The sequence below is a fragment of the Miniopterus natalensis genome, chromosome 2, assembly GCF_054644295.1.
Source record: "Miniopterus natalensis isolate mMinNat1 chromosome 2, mMinNat1.hap1, whole genome shotgun sequence".
Taxonomy (NCBI): domain Eukaryota; kingdom Metazoa; phylum Chordata; class Mammalia; order Chiroptera; family Miniopteridae; genus Miniopterus; species Miniopterus natalensis.
The window spans coordinates 143,262,983-143,281,198 of record NC_142082.1 but is presented as its reverse complement, the minus strand read 5'-3'; the positions used below and the strand labels follow the sequence as shown (position 1 = coordinate 143,281,198).

The 18,216-nt window shown below is 57.1% G+C and overlaps 2 protein-coding genes across 2 annotated transcripts; one reads left to right on the top strand and one right to left on the bottom strand.

Annotated features, from left to right (window-relative positions):
- Positions 1–26: 26 nt before the first annotated feature.
- Positions 27–5,423, bottom strand: WNT10B (Wnt family member 10B). Its single transcript, XM_016201227.2, has 5 exons — positions 5,367–5,423; positions 4,343–4,462; positions 3,946–4,208; positions 1,842–2,215; positions 27–1,204 (listed from the first exon to the last, which is right to left on the bottom strand). Exons 2-5 carry the CDS (start codon positions 4,414–4,416, stop codon positions 746–748), a joined length of 1,170 nt encoding a protein of 389 aa, XP_016056713.2. The 5' UTR covers positions 4,417–4,462; positions 5,367–5,423; the 3' UTR covers positions 27–745.
- Positions 5,424–12,794: 7,371 nt separating this feature from the next.
- Positions 12,795–15,809, top strand: WNT1 (Wnt family member 1). The gene is made up of 4 exons (XM_016201228.2): positions 12,795–12,898; positions 13,631–13,884; positions 14,582–14,847; positions 15,321–15,809. The coding sequence occupies exons 1-4, from the start codon at positions 12,795–12,797 to the stop codon at positions 15,807–15,809; spliced, it is 1,113 nt and encodes a 370-aa protein (XP_016056714.1).
- Positions 15,810–18,216: the final 2,407 nt, after the last annotated feature.

Here is an 18,216-nt window from a genome sequence, read left to right as displayed (position 1 = left end):
GAAATATCACCATCTGCACCCACTGGTCCAGTAACTTAATTTATTTTAGTTACAAACGGGAACCAAGAACAAGTCTCAGTACAATAAATTATCCATTCCCACCCTCCTGCTAAAGAAAGAAAGAGAGGCTCAGAAAGTTGTAGGACGTTCTTCCTTTGGAGGGTCCTCTTTAACATATGAATGGAGGGCAAACAGCTTCCCCAGGGGCCTGGACAGATGACTCTGAGGACTCAGGGGAGAGCACTTCCCAGCACTCTGTCCCATCCACTGTCTCCCATTACCCCACAAGAGGGGACTCAGGCTGCAGTAGAGGAATTCAGGAACAGCAAATGGAGTGAGTGGTTTCTTTCTGGACATAGGTCTCATGGCTCCACACAGTGCCTGGGGCTAACCCTCAAAGGAGAAGAGTGGTCAAACTATAGGGACTCCCCAGCCAAATGGAGTGTGAATCAGAGTTAAATGGACCCCAGGGTTGGGGAGAGGGGGCAATACAGTGCATTTCATCTTAGTCCATCCAGGTGTTTAAGGAGCAGAAGAGGGGTGACATCTCCCCCCCCAAGGCCCTTCAACTGTGGGGGGAGAAGGCCACACATCACAGACTCCATCTGACCTCCACCAACCCAAAAGCTATTTCCAGGTAGATACTTTGAGCTTCCAGGGGCCAAGATTGACCTTGGACAGAAATTAGAACAAAAGGTTGAAAAGGTGCCCCTCCCCTTCCCCCAGCCTGCTGTGAGGGTGACCCTCACTTACACACGTTGACCCACTCGGTGACCTTGCACTCATCACACAGCACATAGCAGCACCAATGGAAGCGGCAATGACAGCGCTCAACTCTTGTCTGCCGGAGCACGTTGTGCCCACGGCCACAACACAGGCTACCACAGCCATCCAGCTGGCGGCTGGTCTTGTTGCAGGCCCGGCCCCGTGTGCCTGGGGAGCCCACGGTGGGGTCTCGCTCACAGAAATCAGGAGACTTCTCAAAGTAAACCAGCTCTCCTGAGAGGCGACGGGGACGCAGACGGGGCTGGAAGGCTCCGGAGTTCCGGTTGTGGGTATCGATGAAGATGGCCCTGCCCAGTCGCTCCCTTAAGGCTGCCCCCACCGCCCGGAACTCTGGGGCTGCCCTCCAGCAGGTCTTGAACTGGCAGCTGCCTGAGGTGCCATGGCACTTGCATTTCCGTTTTAGGTTTTCAGTTACCACCTAGAGCATCAGAGGGGGAAGAGGTGAAGGAAAGGGCAGTAAATGCACAGAGCACAGAGGCACAGAAGAGGGGAGGGAACAGAGGGGCACAGGGAGGGACAAACAGGCAAGAATGACCAAATGACTGTGGAATATTAGAAGAAAAAGAGGCTGGCTGATAGCCCAACTCCCTCATTTTATGGTTGGAGAACTGAAGCCAGAGCATCTTCAATCACTAGCAGGTAATAGAGGCTCAGATGATACTAGCTGGTAATAGGACTCAACTCCAGTTGTTCTGACTCCCAGTCCAGTGCTCTTTCCAGAATGAGCACTGCTAAAATGGAGAGCCTGGGCCCAGAGCACTCCTAAATTCCATAGGGAAGAAAGCTGTAATAATAGCTACCATGTAAAAAGCACCTGTCAAGGACTAGGGACTCTGCTGGGGGCTCTATTTACTAGCTCACTCTTAATGACATGGTAAGGTAGGTATCCCCAGACTCTCTTTACATATGCAAAACTAAGGTTAAATGGCTTGCTCAGGGCCATCCAGATGGTGACAGTCAACCATCACATCTCATCCTCTTACTCCGCCATGCCTCTCAAACTCCAGCCACACCCGGAAAGCTAGGGAGACCCAGGATATTTTGCACACACGTACCTGTCGCCCCACCCTGTTGTTGTGGATTCGCATTCGTGCCTGGATGTCCCGGGGAGCTTCCCTGGAATCCAAGAAATCCCGAGAGAACTTCTCTCCAAAGTCCATGTCATGGTTACAGCCACCCCATTCCCATGTGTCCTGGGGGCTAGGGCTGGGGCCTGAGCCAGGGCCGGGGCTGGGCAGGGAGTGGGGGAAACTCTTGCCCCGGGACAGTGCCTGCAGCTGCAGCAGTTTGGCCCTCAGCCGGTCCTGCTCACCACTGCCCTTCCAGCCGCAGCCGCAGCTCACCAGCTTGCCCAGGCTGCAGGCTGTAGCTACTGCGTGCATGACCCCAGCAGCCAGCATGGAGAAGGAAAAGGCACTCTCACGGAAACCTGGGAATGAAAGGGTGTGACGATCAGGGGTAAGGTTGACAGGCAGCTGAGAGTAGGGAGGCAGAGGGAAATAAACAGCCACCCTCCAATTCCAGAAATTCCTAACTGAATCCTGACCCTGCCATTACTAGCTCAGTAATTTGGGAGAAAGGCGCAGGAGAAGAAAGGGAACTGAAAGCACAGAGCCTCAGTTTCCTCATCTATAAAGCAAGAGGATGGGTTGAGAAGATCTCTGAGGCCCATTCTTGCTCTGTAAGTCTGGGATTTTCAGGTGTGGATGAAAGAGCTAGCCTAGAGCGAAAGACCCCTGGGGTTGGGAGTCCCTGTTGTCTTTGAAGATGTGTTCACTGAGTTCTACATCTGAAAGCCTTAGAAATTCCCCAGCCCTGCAGGGAGCTTGGGTGGGGTGGAAGCTGAGGCAATTGGGGTTCATTTTCTTCTTCGGGGTTATTTTAATCGGTCTTTTAACCAACCTATCCTCCACCAACCCCAAAGCCCCAAAGCACTGGAGCTGTGGAGCTGTCCTTCACCTTTCCAGCTTCTAGTTTTGTATTTGTCCTTACTACTGCTCTTTATGTTTATCCTAACCTGCTGTTACTCTATAAAATACTGGGAAGGGGAGAGAGGTAGGGGTGATTTTCCCTAAGGCTCTCTTAAAACGTTGGCTCCTTTGTTTTGTTTTTGGGGTCACAGAGGCTCAGGATGACAAGCCTTACCCATGTGCTTCTCATTTGGGCATCAAAGCCTTCCCCTACAACACGTCCTCTGGAGAAAGAGGGGATCCCTCACTTCCTTTTAGGCAGGGGCTCCCTGGAGCCCTTAGAGGATGAGACACAGCAGTTCCTTAGGGGCCAGGCCTTTCCCACCCCAGGATGCAGGGCTCCTGGCCCAACCTCCTGATCCCCCCCAACCTCAACCCTCCAGGGGTGAAGCTGTTTGCACACGTCTTGGGAATTCCCCTGCAGATGGCAGCTGCCTATTAACCCTGTAGTCCCCGAAGTCCTGCCCCCACCCTTGAGCTGAGCCCAGGATGGGTCTTTACTCCTCCTAGGAGTAAACTGGAGCATGGCCTGGCAAGAGGCATTGATACCTCCCAAACCATGCCTCCCAGACCAGGCCAGCAGTGACCTGTTCTCCACCCCTCCAGCCCGTTCCCCACCTGCTCAGGTGAGAGCCACCTGGGGCCCCCACAGCACAGAGGAGGGGGCTGCTCCCCTGCTTCAAAGCCATCAGGATCTTTGTTCCCAGCCTCAGCTCCTGGGAACCCCAGTAATTAGGAGAATAGATTTAACCCTTAAACGGTTGGGGGTGGCACCCCACCTCCACTGAGCTTCTGGGGACACCAGCCTGGGCTTGTCCCTCCTAGAGTGAGGGGGGTGAAAATTGGGAGAGTGAATGGAGGGGGGGGGCGTTTGAAGCTTCCAGGGCTGGGGGCATCTCTTGTTCACAGGTGCAACCCAGATCCAGCTGGGTGGAAACAGGAAAGGGGGGCCTTAGGGTATGGGAGCAGGGACCCAGCTGCATTGCCGGCAGCGAGCAGGTGGAAGTCAGAAGCGCAGGGGCCCAGACGGGTGGCCAGACCCAGCTCCTTGAGGCTCCCGGGGGGGAATTCCCGGAGAGGCGCCTCCCCGAGCCGAGTCGTGAACCCGTCCCTTCCCGCCTCCGCTCGCCTTGGCCTGTCCCCCACCCCCAGCCCCAGCGGCGGCGCAAATCCGCCCCGCCAGGCTCACCGCGCTTGAGGATGGCGCTGTGGTGCGGCAGGCGGCCGCCGCCCTCGAGCGCCGAGCAGTTCCAGCGCTGGTCTCGCAGCTGGTGCTGACACTCGTGGACCGCGATGTGCAGGCCCTGGAGCGCGGACGCGGTCACGTCGGGGCTGCGCAGGCACAGACCTAGCTGCCGCTTGCTCAGGCCCGACAGCGTCAAGCACACGGTGTTGGCTGTGAGCGGTGGCTCGCCGGGCAGCTTCAGGCCCAGAATCTCATTGGTTAGGGCCCTGGGAACGGGGAAGGCGTTTCTGGGTCTGTGGTCCAGGACCCGCGCCCCCTCCGAATCCTCCCGCCCTGGGGCGGTGCTTCTAGCCCGGGCTTTGGGGTGGGGTGGGGCTGGGTGACAGCGGGAACTGCTCACCGACTGCAGAGCGCCAGGAACAGAAGACCCGCGAGGCCCCAGGGCGGAGGCCGCGGCCGGGGCTCCTCCTGCATGTCGAAGCCCGGGCCCGAAGGCCCCGGTGGGCAGATCGATCAGGGCCTGCAAGACAAGGAGACTTAAGGAGGGCTCCAGAATAGGGTGGCTCGCCTGGCCAACTGAAAGATGCCCGACTTCGGGCTCTTAACTCACTAATGTCACCCCGCTGATGTCACTGACCCTTCTCATCTCTCCCCAAACGAAACAGTAAGAATCACCCCCTTGACTCCCAGAATCTCTGGGCCCTGGAGGAAGAGCGGAGGCCTCGCAGCTGAGACTTAATCGAGCGCCCCTGGATCAGACCCACCCATACGCAATGCCAGGCACACGGACACACACATTCAAATTCAGACACACGTACTCACGAACACCGCTCCACCACCTCGCACCGCTCCCTCTTCAAGGGCCCCACGACTCGCTTCCCCCGCCCTACACAGCTTCACGCCCTCACAGGGCTAGGGGGCGGGATTGGGAGGGGGTTCCCCACCACCTACTGCCGGCGAGGTGGGGGTGGGGTGGGGAGAGTGTCGCCTTCAGTTGCCGTCGAGGGCAGGCAGCCTCCACGAGGAGAGTAGAGGAGTGGGTTCTTCACCCTCTCCACTCCCTTCCTCCGCAGCAGGGAAAGAGCGGAGGCTTCAGGTGCGGCAAAGACGGGGAGGGGACCTGGTTCCCGCCTGAAAGGGCTCGCACGCGCAGACCGAGTCCTCTCCCCCGTCCGCCACCGTCCCTAACTACCGGTTCCCCGCCTCCGCGCGTCGCCCATCTGGTCCTCACCGGTCCCAACCTCAGTACCCACCCCTTCGCTTTCGTGTTCAAATCTGGGGGCGCTCCTTTATTTGCCGGGTCCTTATCTCTGGTAACATCTCCGGCTCTCTCCGCATCTCTGCGCCCCTGTAGGCGGATGCGCGTGCCGGTCTGGTCCCAGTGTGCGCGTCCCTGCCCTCCCCGCTTTCCCCGCTCCCACTACCTCCAGCTGCTCTGGGGCGGGGTCCGCCACCGGCGGGGTCCGGTCGCCTTGGCTCGGCCGCTCAAACCGTGGGGAGAAGGCGTCGGGCTCGGCCCCCTCGGCAGAGCCGCATTCTTCCAGGGCAGGGCCACTCCTCTTCGCCGCTTTCCCAGCGCCGCCGCGGCCGCCGGGAAGAAGGGAGGGAGGAAGGGAGGGAGTGATCCAGAAAGCCAGCGAGAGGGCGAGCGAGGAGCTGGGGACTCCGCTGAACTCGCGCGGAGCTCGCGGGCGGCTCTGCCGCGGCTGACAGAGCTGCGGCCCCTCCCCGAGCCCGGGGCATCCCCACCCCACTCCTCGCACCCCCCCCCCCCGCCTTGACCCGGGGAGCGCAGTCGCTCCCCCTCCTCCCAGCTTACACACACACACACACACACACACACACACACACACACACACACACACCCTCTCCCCCGACGCCCCGGTTCAGGCTTGGCCCCACTGAATCCGGAGGTGGCCAGAGTTCCTCTCACCTGCTCTGGAGTCGCCAACGCAGCAAGGAGGTTGCACTGACCCGGACTAGGGAGCCGGGAGCCAGGACCCAGGTCCCAAGTGGTCATTTCTCTTTGCCTCAGTTTCCCCACGGAGTGTTGGATGGCTGGGGGATGCCTTGACAAGACGAAGACCAGGCTGAGAACTGACTTCCCTCTTCGGACAGTTTCAAGTAGAGTCCTCAGCAAGAGTGCACCACAGGGCACTGGGAGCCAGCGGGAGAAGCTCCGGTCTGGGTGGCTTGGCTTCCGCCCACCTCCGAGCCCTGTGCCTGCCCCTTGGGAGGGGTCAGCTGTGGCCTCAGAGTTTGGCCCTAGCAGAGGCTCCGGTAGTCCCAAAAATCTTCAGCCTGCCCCATGCTTCCCTTGACTTGCAGGCATCTTTGCCTGCAGAGGTCTCCTGCCCTTCCCTTCGGAGGTCTGCACTTTGGGTGGCCCACATTCCTTCTTCAGGCTCACAGTCTTGCTTCACAAGAAATGAGGAGAACCTCAGGATCCCACTCTGAGCCCAGCCCAAGGACAGCCAGCGAAAGAGTCTGATCTTGGGGTGCACAGCCTAGACAAACCACCTTAGGGAGCTCCAGCGGCAGTGAAGGGGTTAGGTGCCACTGCACTCTTGCCTGACTCACCCTCCCAGCTCTAACCACTTTGGGCTATTTTTGCCAGAGAGGGGCCCCAGGCTACCCAGCCACCCCCCTTGCCCCTGCCAGACCGCAGCCCAAGGCATGGCTGGCCCTGGGATCCCAAGGCTGGCACATTGACTCAGAGACAGGCCCCCCAGGGAAGCAGAGCCACGGGGCTGAAACCCACAGCCACAGTCATCTCTTCCTTGGTGGTGGCCATGCAGCTCTGCTGGGCAGCCAACCTCCAGCCTGCACCGCTGGAGTCCTGCCCCTTGCTACAGGGGACACTGCTGTCTAGGGGTCAGAATGGTCTGGAGAGAGTGCTTTGCATCTGTTGGGATATTTATTGACCACCTTTATGTGCCAGGGAGGTACATAAAGCAGACTGGGGAGGTAAAAGTGCTATGGTTCCTGACAATGGACAGCTGTGACCACAGAGGGCTGCTTTTTTCTGCTTTCCCACCTGGGGGGGGGTGGTGCCCTAGAGCTCTTGCCTCTCCTTCTTTAGAGGCCAAGAACCAAACCATGTGTGGTTTTTGAGGCCATCAGGATCCGCCAAGACCCATCTCAGTAGCTTTCATCCTTACACCTGGATTTGGCGATCCTTGCCAGTGTCCTAGTCTTTCTTCCTGCGTTGTCAGCCTGGAAATCCACCCAGGTCCCTGGAGGAGGGGAGGAGGTTTCCTATTCCCCTCTTCTCCCATGGGGACCACTTGGACATTTGTATGTCCCCATGTGTCTCTGAGTCTCCCTCAGGTTTTAGATTGTTTCTTCTGATTCTGTCCTTGTCAGGCTGCAGTACAGTCAGGTGCCGAGGAAGAACCAGGGTCAGAACCATAGATTCCAACTTCTCAGTGACCCCAGGGCTCCCCAAGTTAGCCTGTCCCAAATCCAAAAACCCATACTGCTGGTCCTTCTTCCTGCAGAAGCTCGGCTCTGGGACAGGAGGCCACAGGCAGGCAGACTGGGTGGCCTGAACTGGCCCCCAGTGCCCTCGACCCGACCGGCTGGCCTGAGCACTGACCCGCAGGCAGGCTGCCGGAGGGTGGTGGGGCAGGCGGGGCCTGGAGAGGGCTGTGGGTACACACCCATTGCCTAATATCCCAAGCACGCGGCCAGCTCCAGGAAAGGGGAGGGGCGGGAACCAGAGAGACCTTGACAAGGGTTGGGGCCATGACTGGAGGGGAAAGTGAGGGGCTGTCATTACTTCAGAGAGGGAGTGGGAACAAGCTGGTCCCCTTGTCCCCGAGGAGAAGAGTGGAGGGCTGCCTTCCCATCATAGGGATGGAGGGTGTAGCAGGAGCTATCTGGGAAGAACACTGGGGCCCTGGAGGGCGGGGGTCAAAAAAGAGTGGGGGCCTCTGGAGATTGGGGGATCCAGCAACTGAGGCGGTGGCTAAAGCCAAGAGCAGCCTCGGAAACCTCCTTCTCCTCCTCCCGCTGTGTTTGCCTTGGCCCGGGGTCCCGAGTGAGTCATCTATTGCTGAGCCGCTGATAGGGGCGGCCAGGCCCGGGGAACCCAAATTATAGGCCCAGGAGGGATGGATGCGCCCGCAGTGGTGAGCTCAGCTGCGCTGCCCACCCTCCTCCTCTCACGCTTTCTGCTGCAGCACCGGAGGCCACCACCTGGAGGCACCAAAGGGTCTGAAGCCCAACTGCGCTGGACTCTCGGGAAGACCCCACGTTCAGCAGTTAGCCCCAAGAGTCGGTGGGATTACCCTAGACAGAAATTTGCCCCCTTCTCTACCAGAGGCTGATGCCTTCTCAGACCAAGGAGGTAGTGCCGCCTGCTGGTGCTTCACGGAAGGTAGGCTCCTCTGCCCACAAACTCAGTCCTAGTTCCCACTTTCTCCCCAGACCCCAAGATCAAGGTAAAGCCCCTCTCCCCTCCTACATCTCTCTCCCCATTCCTACTCCAGAGGGGTGATTTGCTACTGATTTTATAGTTCTAGCCTTTAACGTTCTCAGTGATCAAAAGTGACACAGAGAAAAATAAAGCCAGGTAAAGGAGATAGGTAGTGGGATTTCATTTTATACAGGGGGAGGGAAAAGAAAGTGAGACAACAAACCTATGGAGATATCTGAGGAAGGGCATTTCAGAAGACAGAAAAGCAAGTGCAAGATCCTGAGACAGGAGCTTGTTTGGTATAATCAAGGAATTATCGAGGAAGCCAGTGTGGTGAGAGAGAGGAACCCACCTGGGAGAGAGTGGTAGGCAGTAAGGTTAGACAAGGAAGGAGCAGGGAAGGAGGGCGCAGGGTCAGCTCTTAAAGGGCCTTGTAGGCCACTGTAAAGATTTTGCCCTTTCCTTTGAGTGAGATGCAGAATCACTGGAAAATCCTGAGCAGGGGAATGAAATAATCTGACTTTTGTTTTAGAAAGAATGGCCCTGGTTGCTGTTTGGAGAATAGACTGTGTGTGTGGAGCGGAGGCAAGGGTAGAAGCAGGAGGCTATTGCAATAATATAGAAGAGAGGCGATGGTGGCTCTGACCAGTGTCGTGGCAGTAGGGTGGTAAGAATGGATCAGATTCAGCCTTTATATATATATATATATATATATATATATATATATATAATTTAAATATATCTTTATTGATTTCAGAGACAGGACAGGAGAGGGAGAGAGAGAGGTAGAAACATCAATGATGAGTCATTGATTGAGCCCGAAACTCTGGCATGTGCCCTGATCAGTTATCAAACCCCAATCACCTGGATCCTAGGTCAACACTCAACGGCTGAGCCACGCCCGGCAGGGCCAGCATATATTTTGAAGACAGGACAGGATTTGTTGATTGATTTGAGGTGCAGTGTAAGAAAACAGATGAGTCAAGGATGACCTTAAAATTCTTTTCCTGAGCAACTAAAGGAAGGATGGAGTTGCCACTTACTGGAGATGGAGATGAGGATGACTGGTGACAGAGCAGATTAGGGTGAGGGAAGAATCAGGGGTTCAAGTTTTGGGCATGTGCATTTTGAGATGCTTATTCAAGTGTTAGATGTGCAAGTTCAGAGTTTGGGGGCCAGAGATATAAATTAGGGAGCATGAGACTGGATAGTTCACCAAAAGAGTGGGTGTAGACTGAGAAGCAGCTCCAGATTGAATTGGGATGCAGTCCCAATTTAGCTTAGAAATTGGGTACACAAGGTGGAACCAGAGAAGGAGGCTGAGAAGGTGAGCAGCTGGGAGGTAGGAATGATGTTCCAGAAAACAAGTGAGAGAATTTCCAGGAGGAGGAATGTTCAACTCTGTATGCTGTTCCTGAAAGGCTGACCAAGATGAGCCCTGAGAGTCAACTGTAGAGCAACACGGAGGTCAGGAATGATTTTGCAGGGATGATTTTGATAGGAGGAGGAGTGGGTTCAAAGGTATGATTAGGGTGGAAAGAGAGACTAAATAAGAGAGATTGGTGCTAGTCATTAAAGCAACCCTTTTGAGTTTTGCAGTAAAAGAAAACAGACAAATGGGGCAATCTTGGGTGGTAGTGTGGAGTCAAATGAAGTTTGGGGGTTTTTAGATGGGAGATATTACAGCATGTTTATTTGCTGATGCATATGGTCCAGTAGAGAGATAAGTTGCTGCAGGGAAGAAACAGAGAACAATGGACAGAGTGATGATTTGATCCAAATAGAAATTTGAGCCAGGTCACACATTATATGACCCAGACCTAGAGCCCTCCTGCTCTTCCCTACTCCTCCTGGTGGGTGGAAGGAACGCTGGCTCCTTCTTCCTCTCTTCCCACCTCTGTCACCAGTGGTAACAGTCAGGGCTCCCTTTTCTTTTGGCCCACCTCCCACCTCCATGGGGTTTTATCCCCAGTGAGGAGAAACTCCTAAGGGATAAAGGACAAACTGCCCATGGTACTTTGTCTCTTTACTTGAGCCGTCTATGCTGGGTGTCCTCCGCAGACACTGGCTTTGGAGAATGCTGGGCCAGTACACATTGTCCCTCAGGGTCAAATCCCTAGAGGAACCAGGTACACTGGACTGGACAAAGGGCCTAGAAGGACAGTCCTCTCAAAAATAACCTCCATTAGGCTGCCTTTGGGTTAATACACATCTCATTTAAAATGCAAGTGCCCCAGGAAGGTTAATTAAACTTACCAGGATTATTTTCTTAAAGTGATTTTCCTGCTTTGGAGAGGAGGCTTGGTCATTTCTAGGATTGGAACGCTTTAGGATCAGGCCTGGGTACATTACTCAGTGAGAAAACATCCTAAGGACAAAGGACATGGAAAAGAGAGGATCCAAAAGGGAGGCAGGAAACTCCTAAAAATCATTTTTATTTATCTGTCCATTTTGGGAAGGGCCCCTAGCCTGCTGTTGCTGCACAATCACAAGCAGCTGGTCAAGTGAAAAGAGCATGGGCTTTGAGTCAAAATGATCTGGGTTTTAGCCTGGCTGTATCATTTATTCTTTTATCAGCTGTGTGGACCTTGGACAACTACCTGATCTATTTTTTCTGCTGTAAAATGGGAAAAGACATGTAAAGGAGGAGACCCTCCCTCCTTCCAGGAGCCACCTGTGTGTGTGCTGGTGGGGCATGATAACCAGGCTGACAGTGCCCCCATGCCCTATATAGGCAACAGCAGTGACTTCTTCAATAGGAAGCCAAGGTGGAGCCCCTGGGAGGGAAAAGAGGAGTGTACAACAGAGGGGATGGTTGCAGGTGCTCTGGGTCTCCCAGCACGGTGAGAGTGGAGAGAACCAGAGTTTGGGGGTAAGACAGAAACTTGACAGAAAAACCCCAAAAGAATCAAACACATGGAAGCACAAGTTCCCTGTTCTGGGTTCAGTTTAGCCAGTGGCCCTTGTCTTCCCAGTCCTCCCCCAATACACACACCTGACATCTACTCCATTGCCCTTCCTTTCTAAGCCTAGTCTTCAGAGACTCAGACACTCCAGGCCTTATTCATCTTGACACCACCTTGGTCGCTGGCTCAGCCCTCTCCCCTAGTGACACGCACAGGTTGGCACATACCTAGGGTGACACACCATAGGATGACACAAGGTACACAGGCAAGAGTGACACATACATGCATATTTAATCTCCCCATGCACACATTCTTCCACCCACACACCCACCTCCACACACAGTCCCAGACATTCTCTATCCCTCAGTCAACTGGGTCTTTCCTGACAGTAACTGTCACCTCCTTCCTGGCACATAGAAGGTGGTGCACTGCCCCAGGTGGTGGCTGTGACAAGATGACTTGATGATCCCTTCTGATCTGTGTCAAATTCCAAGATTCTTTAGAAAGGTTTCTAACATCCCTCCTCAAACCATGGAGTTTCTGCACATGAGAACACACATGAGTGTGTACACTCAGAACACACTGGCACGCATTCTCACATGCACTCACATTTGCATTGTCCCACTTGCACACCCCACACAGCCACAGACACTAGTGTGTACCTTCAGGCCCGTAAGCACATACTGCCACTTCCTCAGGTTTCTCTTCACGGCCAGGATCTGTTTAGTCAGCTTACCCCCCAACCCACCCCCGGGATTTCCCTGACCACAGCCCCACCTCCACCCCCAGTCTCCCCCTTTTCCTTCCCTATCCAGCCATGGGGGTTCCTGGGAGGGAAGGCGTCTCCCCAGAGTCGCTGCCCAGAACCACAGCTTTCCTTCCTCCACTCAGGATGGGGGAGAGAGGGAACGCCGACAAGGCCTGGGGTGACGTCGAGGGGACAGCCCCAGGGCGGGCGGCAAAGCCGCCGAGCTCGGGTGGATTCTCACGGAAAATCCTGAGAGCACACTGTCGCTGCGCCCCCTAGCGGACGCTGGCCCCCGACGGGCTCCCGACGCCAACAGGAGCGAGGCTGGCGGGTGCGCGTGGGAGGGCGCCTAAGGGGAGGGGTCGGCGGCCAGTGCAGGCCCGGAGGCGGGAGCCACCGGGCAGGGGGCGGGGGTGAGCCCCGACGGCCAGCCCGTCAGCTTTCGGCTCAGACGGGCGGGAGCCACGGCCCCGCTCGCTGCCCATTGTCTGTGCCCCTGACCGGTTCGCCCTGGTGCCACAGTGCAGACCGGCGGGGCAGCCTCCTATCGTCACTTCAGCCAGCGCCACAACTATAAGAGGCGGTGCCGCCCGCCGCGGCTGCCTCAGCCCACCAGCTGGGACCGCGAGCCATGCTGCCCGCCGCCCGCCCCCAGGGCTGTTAGAGCCAGACTGCGAACTCTCACCACTGCCGCCACCGCCGCATCCCGTCCCACCGTCGCGGGCAGCAGTCAAAGCCGCCCCAACTGCAACACAGAGCGGGCAAGGCCAGGCAGGCCATGGGGCACTGGGCGCTGCTGCCCGGCTGGGTTTCTGCTACGCTGTTGCTGGCGCTGGCCGCTCTGCCTGCAGCTCTGGCCGCCAACAGCAGTGGCCGATGGTGGTAAGTGAGCTAGTGCGGGGTCGCCACTTGTCTCGGGGCGCAGAGCCAGGGGCCAGCCCTATCCAGCTCCCACGCTCTGGGATCCGTCGGTCCTCAGGCAGGCTCGCTCCAGAGCTCGGATTTCCCTCCGAAACACCGAGGGGCGCTCTGGAGCGGAGTTGCTCCAGAGAATCCACCTCTGCCGAAGTGGGGTGAATGGTCCCGCCGCTGCAGCCCACGATACTGCAGGCAGGGAGCCCACTCCCATCTAGAACCACCCTTCTTCCTTGAGCCCCAAACCCAGCCTCAGGGTGGTAGCCACACCACAGGTTTCCCTGCTGCAGGAAGCGAAGGGCAGGGGCGCTTAGAAAGGAGACAAGAGGAGGGTGGGACTCCTAAGCATTTCACGCCTTGGGTGGGCATGGACTGCAGGCCGGGATTTCTTCCCCAGGCTGCCTGGAAGCATACTCTGAGAGGGAAGGTGGACATGTGTTCTCTGGGTTCCCCATACTTCCCCTGTCCAGTCCCTGGACCTAGGGCCCCTAGCACCTCTAGGACTCCTGGCCACACAAAAGTCTAGACAACCAGTCCTTTCAATCTAGTGAGCCCAGGAGAGCGGGGTCATTGCCTTGTTATTGATCTCCAGCTGCTCCTTGCAGGCAAAAAGCTCCAGAAAGAGCAGGGTGGGCACAACCTTTTTGGTCAGGGTAAAGGTCCCACTTCCAGAGCCTGAGCTATCACGCCTCTCACCAGGGGCATCGTGAACGTAGCCTCCTCCACGAACCTACTGACAGACTCCAAGAGTCTGCAACTGGTGCTCGAGCCCAGTCTGCAGCTGCTGAGCCGCAAACAGCGGCGGCTGATCCGCCAGAACCCAGGGATCCTGCACAGTGTGAGCGGGGGGCTGCAGAGCGCTGTGCGCGAGTGCAAGTGGCAGTTCCGGAACCGCCGCTGGAACTGCCCCACGGCTTCGGGGCCCCACCTCTTCGGCAAGATCGTGAACCGAGGTGGGTACCCAGGAAGGCGACGCCGCCCGGACAAGGGGAACTCGGGGTCACCCCCAGGGCATGGCTGGGTGAATGCGGGGAAGATGTCAGGGGCTCCCGCAGGGTCACATGTTCAACTCGCCAAGAGCTTTATGGCCAGCACTAGCTCTGGACCAAACTCCGTCTACCAGACGCTTTCAAGCCGTGCACCTCGGCACGAAGCTTAACTTTTCTGAGCCACTGCCTCAGAGAAGGGGAGTTCTGAATTGTGGGCGCTGGTGGGCCACCGCTTTCCCCCAGCCCATCTCGAAGGCTGGGGTCTGGGAACCTGCTCTCTGCAGGGGTGCGTCTTGCCTCCAGCCCAGCAAGGCTTGCTTCGCTGACACGGGCCGCGTTTGGGCTGCTGAGAGGTCTTGGAGGTGCAAAGTTCTCCTGCTCCCCTCTCTTCAGTTTTTCTTTCTGGGGTTGCCCCACTTCCACTCAGGATCTAAAATGCGCGCTGGGCCTCGGTAACGCGTGATTACAAGTGTGGCCGTGGTTGCGTGCCCACGCAGGTGCTTTCCCTATGAGACCAGCTTCCCAACACAGCCCACCGCCTGGCCTTCAGGACTCCGAGGGCGGGGCGGGGCGGAGGACTCAAGGGTCCCAAGCCGTCCACGGAGGGTGCTGGCCGCACACCGCATGCCCACTCGCTGATCCTTGATTCCTTCCCCCGCAGGCTGTCGGGAAACAGCATTTATCTTCGCCATCACCTCCGCCGGGGTTACCCATTCGGTGGCGCGCTCCTGCTCCGAGGGCTCCATCGAGTCCTGCACGTGCGACTATCGGCGGCGAGGCCCTGGGGGCCCCGATTGGCACTGGGGGGGCTGCAGCGACAACATCGACTTCGGCCGTCTCTTCGGCCGGGAGTTTGTGGATTCCGGGGAGAAGGGGCGGGACCTGCGCTTCCTCATGAACCTTCACAACAACGAGGCGGGCCGAACGGTGAGCGGGCTGGCGGGGCGCCGCACCCGCAGAGTGGCAGGGATCCCGCGCAGGGGCCAACCTCGTGCTTGGGAAGTAACAGCTGGGGGTAAGGCCAGGGCGTAGGGCAAGCAACGAGGAGAGAGAACCCTGAGGGAGCGGGTGGCTTGGAAGGAAGCCAGAGAATGGAAGGGGCAAAGGGACGCTTGGGGCTCAGGACAGGTAGAACCGTAGAGGTCAGAAGTCATGTAACCCATAGAACGTATTGCCTACAGCCCCTCCATTGCACAGATTCAAAAAATAAGGCTGAGAGGCCGAGATAGACTCTCTGGCGCGCTGTCCAAATCTCCGCGGGACATTTCCTGCCTCCCTTCCCCTGGGCACCGCGGGCCTGCGCTGGGCTGAGGTCCCGGCGGCGCCCGGGAGGGGGCGGTATCCGGGACGGCGGCCCCGGCAGTGCCCCGGGACAGCCTTCTTCCTCCCTCTCCCTCCAGACCGTATTCTCCGAGATGCGCCAGGAGTGCAAGTGCCACGGGATGTCGGGCTCGTGCACGGTGCGCACGTGCTGGATGCGGCTGCCCACGCTGCGCGCCGTGGGCGACGTGCTGCGCGACCGCTTCGACGGCGCCTCGCGCGTCCTCTACGGCAACCGCGGCAGCAACCGCGCCTCGCGGGCCGAGCTGCTCCGCCTCGAGCCGGAAGACCCCGCGCACAAGCCGCCCTCGCCCCACGACCTGGTCTACTTCGAGAAGTCACCTAACTTCTGCACCTACAGCGGACGCCTGGGTACAGCGGGCACGACCGGGCGCGCCTGCAACAGCTCGTCGCCCGCGCTGGACGGCTGCGAGCTGCTCTGCTGCGGCCGGGGCCACCGCACACGCACGCAGCGCGTCACCGAGCGCTGCAACTGCACCTTCCACTGGTGCTGCCACGTCAGCTGCCGCAACTGCACGCACACGCGCGTCCTGCACGAGTGTCTGTGAGACGCTGCGCGGACTCGCCCCCAGGAAAATTCCCCTCAAGCCCCGCCCCCCCCAAACAGATTCGCTGGCACCTAAGGCCCTGATATGCGCTCCCCCGGTCTGTCCCCAGCCACACTCCCCGCCATTCACACGTGTCCGATCGTTTCTCCCACCTCCTCCTACCTGGGGACTCCTGAAACCACTTGCCTGGGGCGGCAGGACCCTCCTGCCATCCTGATGGACCTGCCCCGACCTACCTCCCTCCCTCTCCGCGGGAGACCCCATTGCACTGCCCCCTGCTTGGCCAGGAGGTGAGAGAAGGATTCTTCCCCTTCCCCTCGGCGGGTCAGCTCCAGATGGTGTTGCTCTGCCTCTGACACCGCGCCGTTGATCTCCCTGCCTCTCTCCCTCCCCTTTTAACTCCGTTTTCTCCAGGTCCCCAGATGCCCCTGCCAAGGGTGCAGACCCTGAACACACCTGGGCATCTGGGGCTTTCTCCTTCCCACCTACAGCTGAAGCGGGAGGTGCCAGGGTGAAAGGGCAGTGCAGCTGTGGTGATGTGGAAAATGAGGTTGGGGGAACCCAGCAGAAATACCCCCATTCTCCCAGCCTCTGTCGTGGAGCCATTGAACAGCTGTGAGCCATGCCTCCCTCAGCCACCTCCTACCCTTTCCTGTCCTGCCTCCTCATCAGTGTGTAAATAATTTGCACTGAAACGTGGATACAAAGCCACGAGTTTGGTTGTTGTAAATAAAACTATTTATTGTGCTGGGTTCCAGCCTGGTTTGCAGAGACCACTTCCACCCCAACCCAACCCCTCTTCATTCTTCTCTTCTTTTGCCCTCCAGCCTTTTCTGATTCCTCTTCTCCTCTGCCCAATATTTCAAAGATGCCTTTGCCTACCGGAATCAGTATTTCCTTCCACTGTAGCTATTAGTGGCTCCTCGCCCCCACCAATGTAGTATCTTCCTCTGCAGAATAAAAATCTCTATTTTTATCAATGACTTGGTGGCTTTTCTTGAATCCAGAACACACCATTGTTTACCTCTCTTAAACAAATAAGATGCATAGTTGGGGGACTGGTTTCCCGGCCCTGCAAGAGGATCCTAAGTTTCTGACCCTGGGTTGACCCTAATGAAGCCACTGGGGATCCAGGTCTCCAGAAAAACCTGGCCAGAAGCCCAAAGTCCCTGCAAGTTTCTTTTTCTTATTCAAACACCAACTGGCTGTGTGATATTGGACAAGCTCATGGCTGCCTCAGTTTCTTCCCTTGCTGAATGGGAATTAAACAATCTCTGAGCCTGCCTTTCCTATCTGGAAGAGTCGGTGCGAAAATAGCTACAATTGAGTGATAGCCATGACTGCAGTCTGAAAAGAAACCAAAGAGAGACACCCAAGAAAGGGTGCTGCTGCCCCTGGAGTGGAGCTACTGGTTCCTGAAGCTTGTCTGCTTCCGCTGCGGGGTGGGCAGTGGGGACTTAAACCAATGTAACCAAAAGGAAATCCAAGTGTGGCCCATAACCAAACCATGAAGCTAGCCATTCCCATAAAGAGCCCGTTGAGGAATCCGTTCCTAACAACATGGACACCTCTGTGTGTGCATTCACGAGTTGGCGGAAGTACTAATCCTGCCCACAGCCCTAAACCTGTCTCTAACTCTAATCCTCTCCCCATCCCTAGGTCTAAGTGTAACCTTAGCCTTAACCCTAACTTCAAACATTAACCCCTTCCTAAACTCTAATGCCTGTCCCTAATCCTAACACTTCCCCCCAGGGGGGACCCAAAGGCAGGGGGAACTATGAAGCACTCCACCTCCCAATGGCAACAACAGATTCCAGCCCAATGGAGAATTTCCCCCTCTCCCCGGGACCCTTTTGCGGTTGTTGCCGCCTCCCACCTCTCCCTGGATGTGTGAACTCTGACCCCCTTTGGCCTTTGGGTTGTGTGGGGGTAGAGGAGTGAAGCAGGAGCTGTTCAACGCTGCAATGCCATCCCTTTCCCTTTCTCTCCATCTGCCAAGCTAGCACCAGCTCAGTTCTTATGGGCAGCCAGGGGGGAGGAATGCAAATATTGATCTGGGGTAGGAAGCACCTGACGTGCCTTGGGTTTCCAGTAAAGAATCCCCTGCAGAGAATGCCCAGTCTATAATCCAATGAGCTATTAGATCCCCCAGCTCCTAAAGCAAGAAGTTATTGGGCTGCAGAAGGCAAGAGAGGGGGCTTATGCTCCTGCTGGACAATGCCCAGAACTGGGGAGAAGCAGCAGGTTGGGGAGTAGAAGGGTTGGCAGCTGGCCCCATCCACTCTCACCTAACTCCTGACCCCAATAGCTAGATCAGTATTTGCTTCAGGCCCAGATGCTGGGAGGCCTGGGCTGAGCTGACACATAGGAGCTGGAAGAAGAGCAAGAGAAAGCAATGAATCCTGTT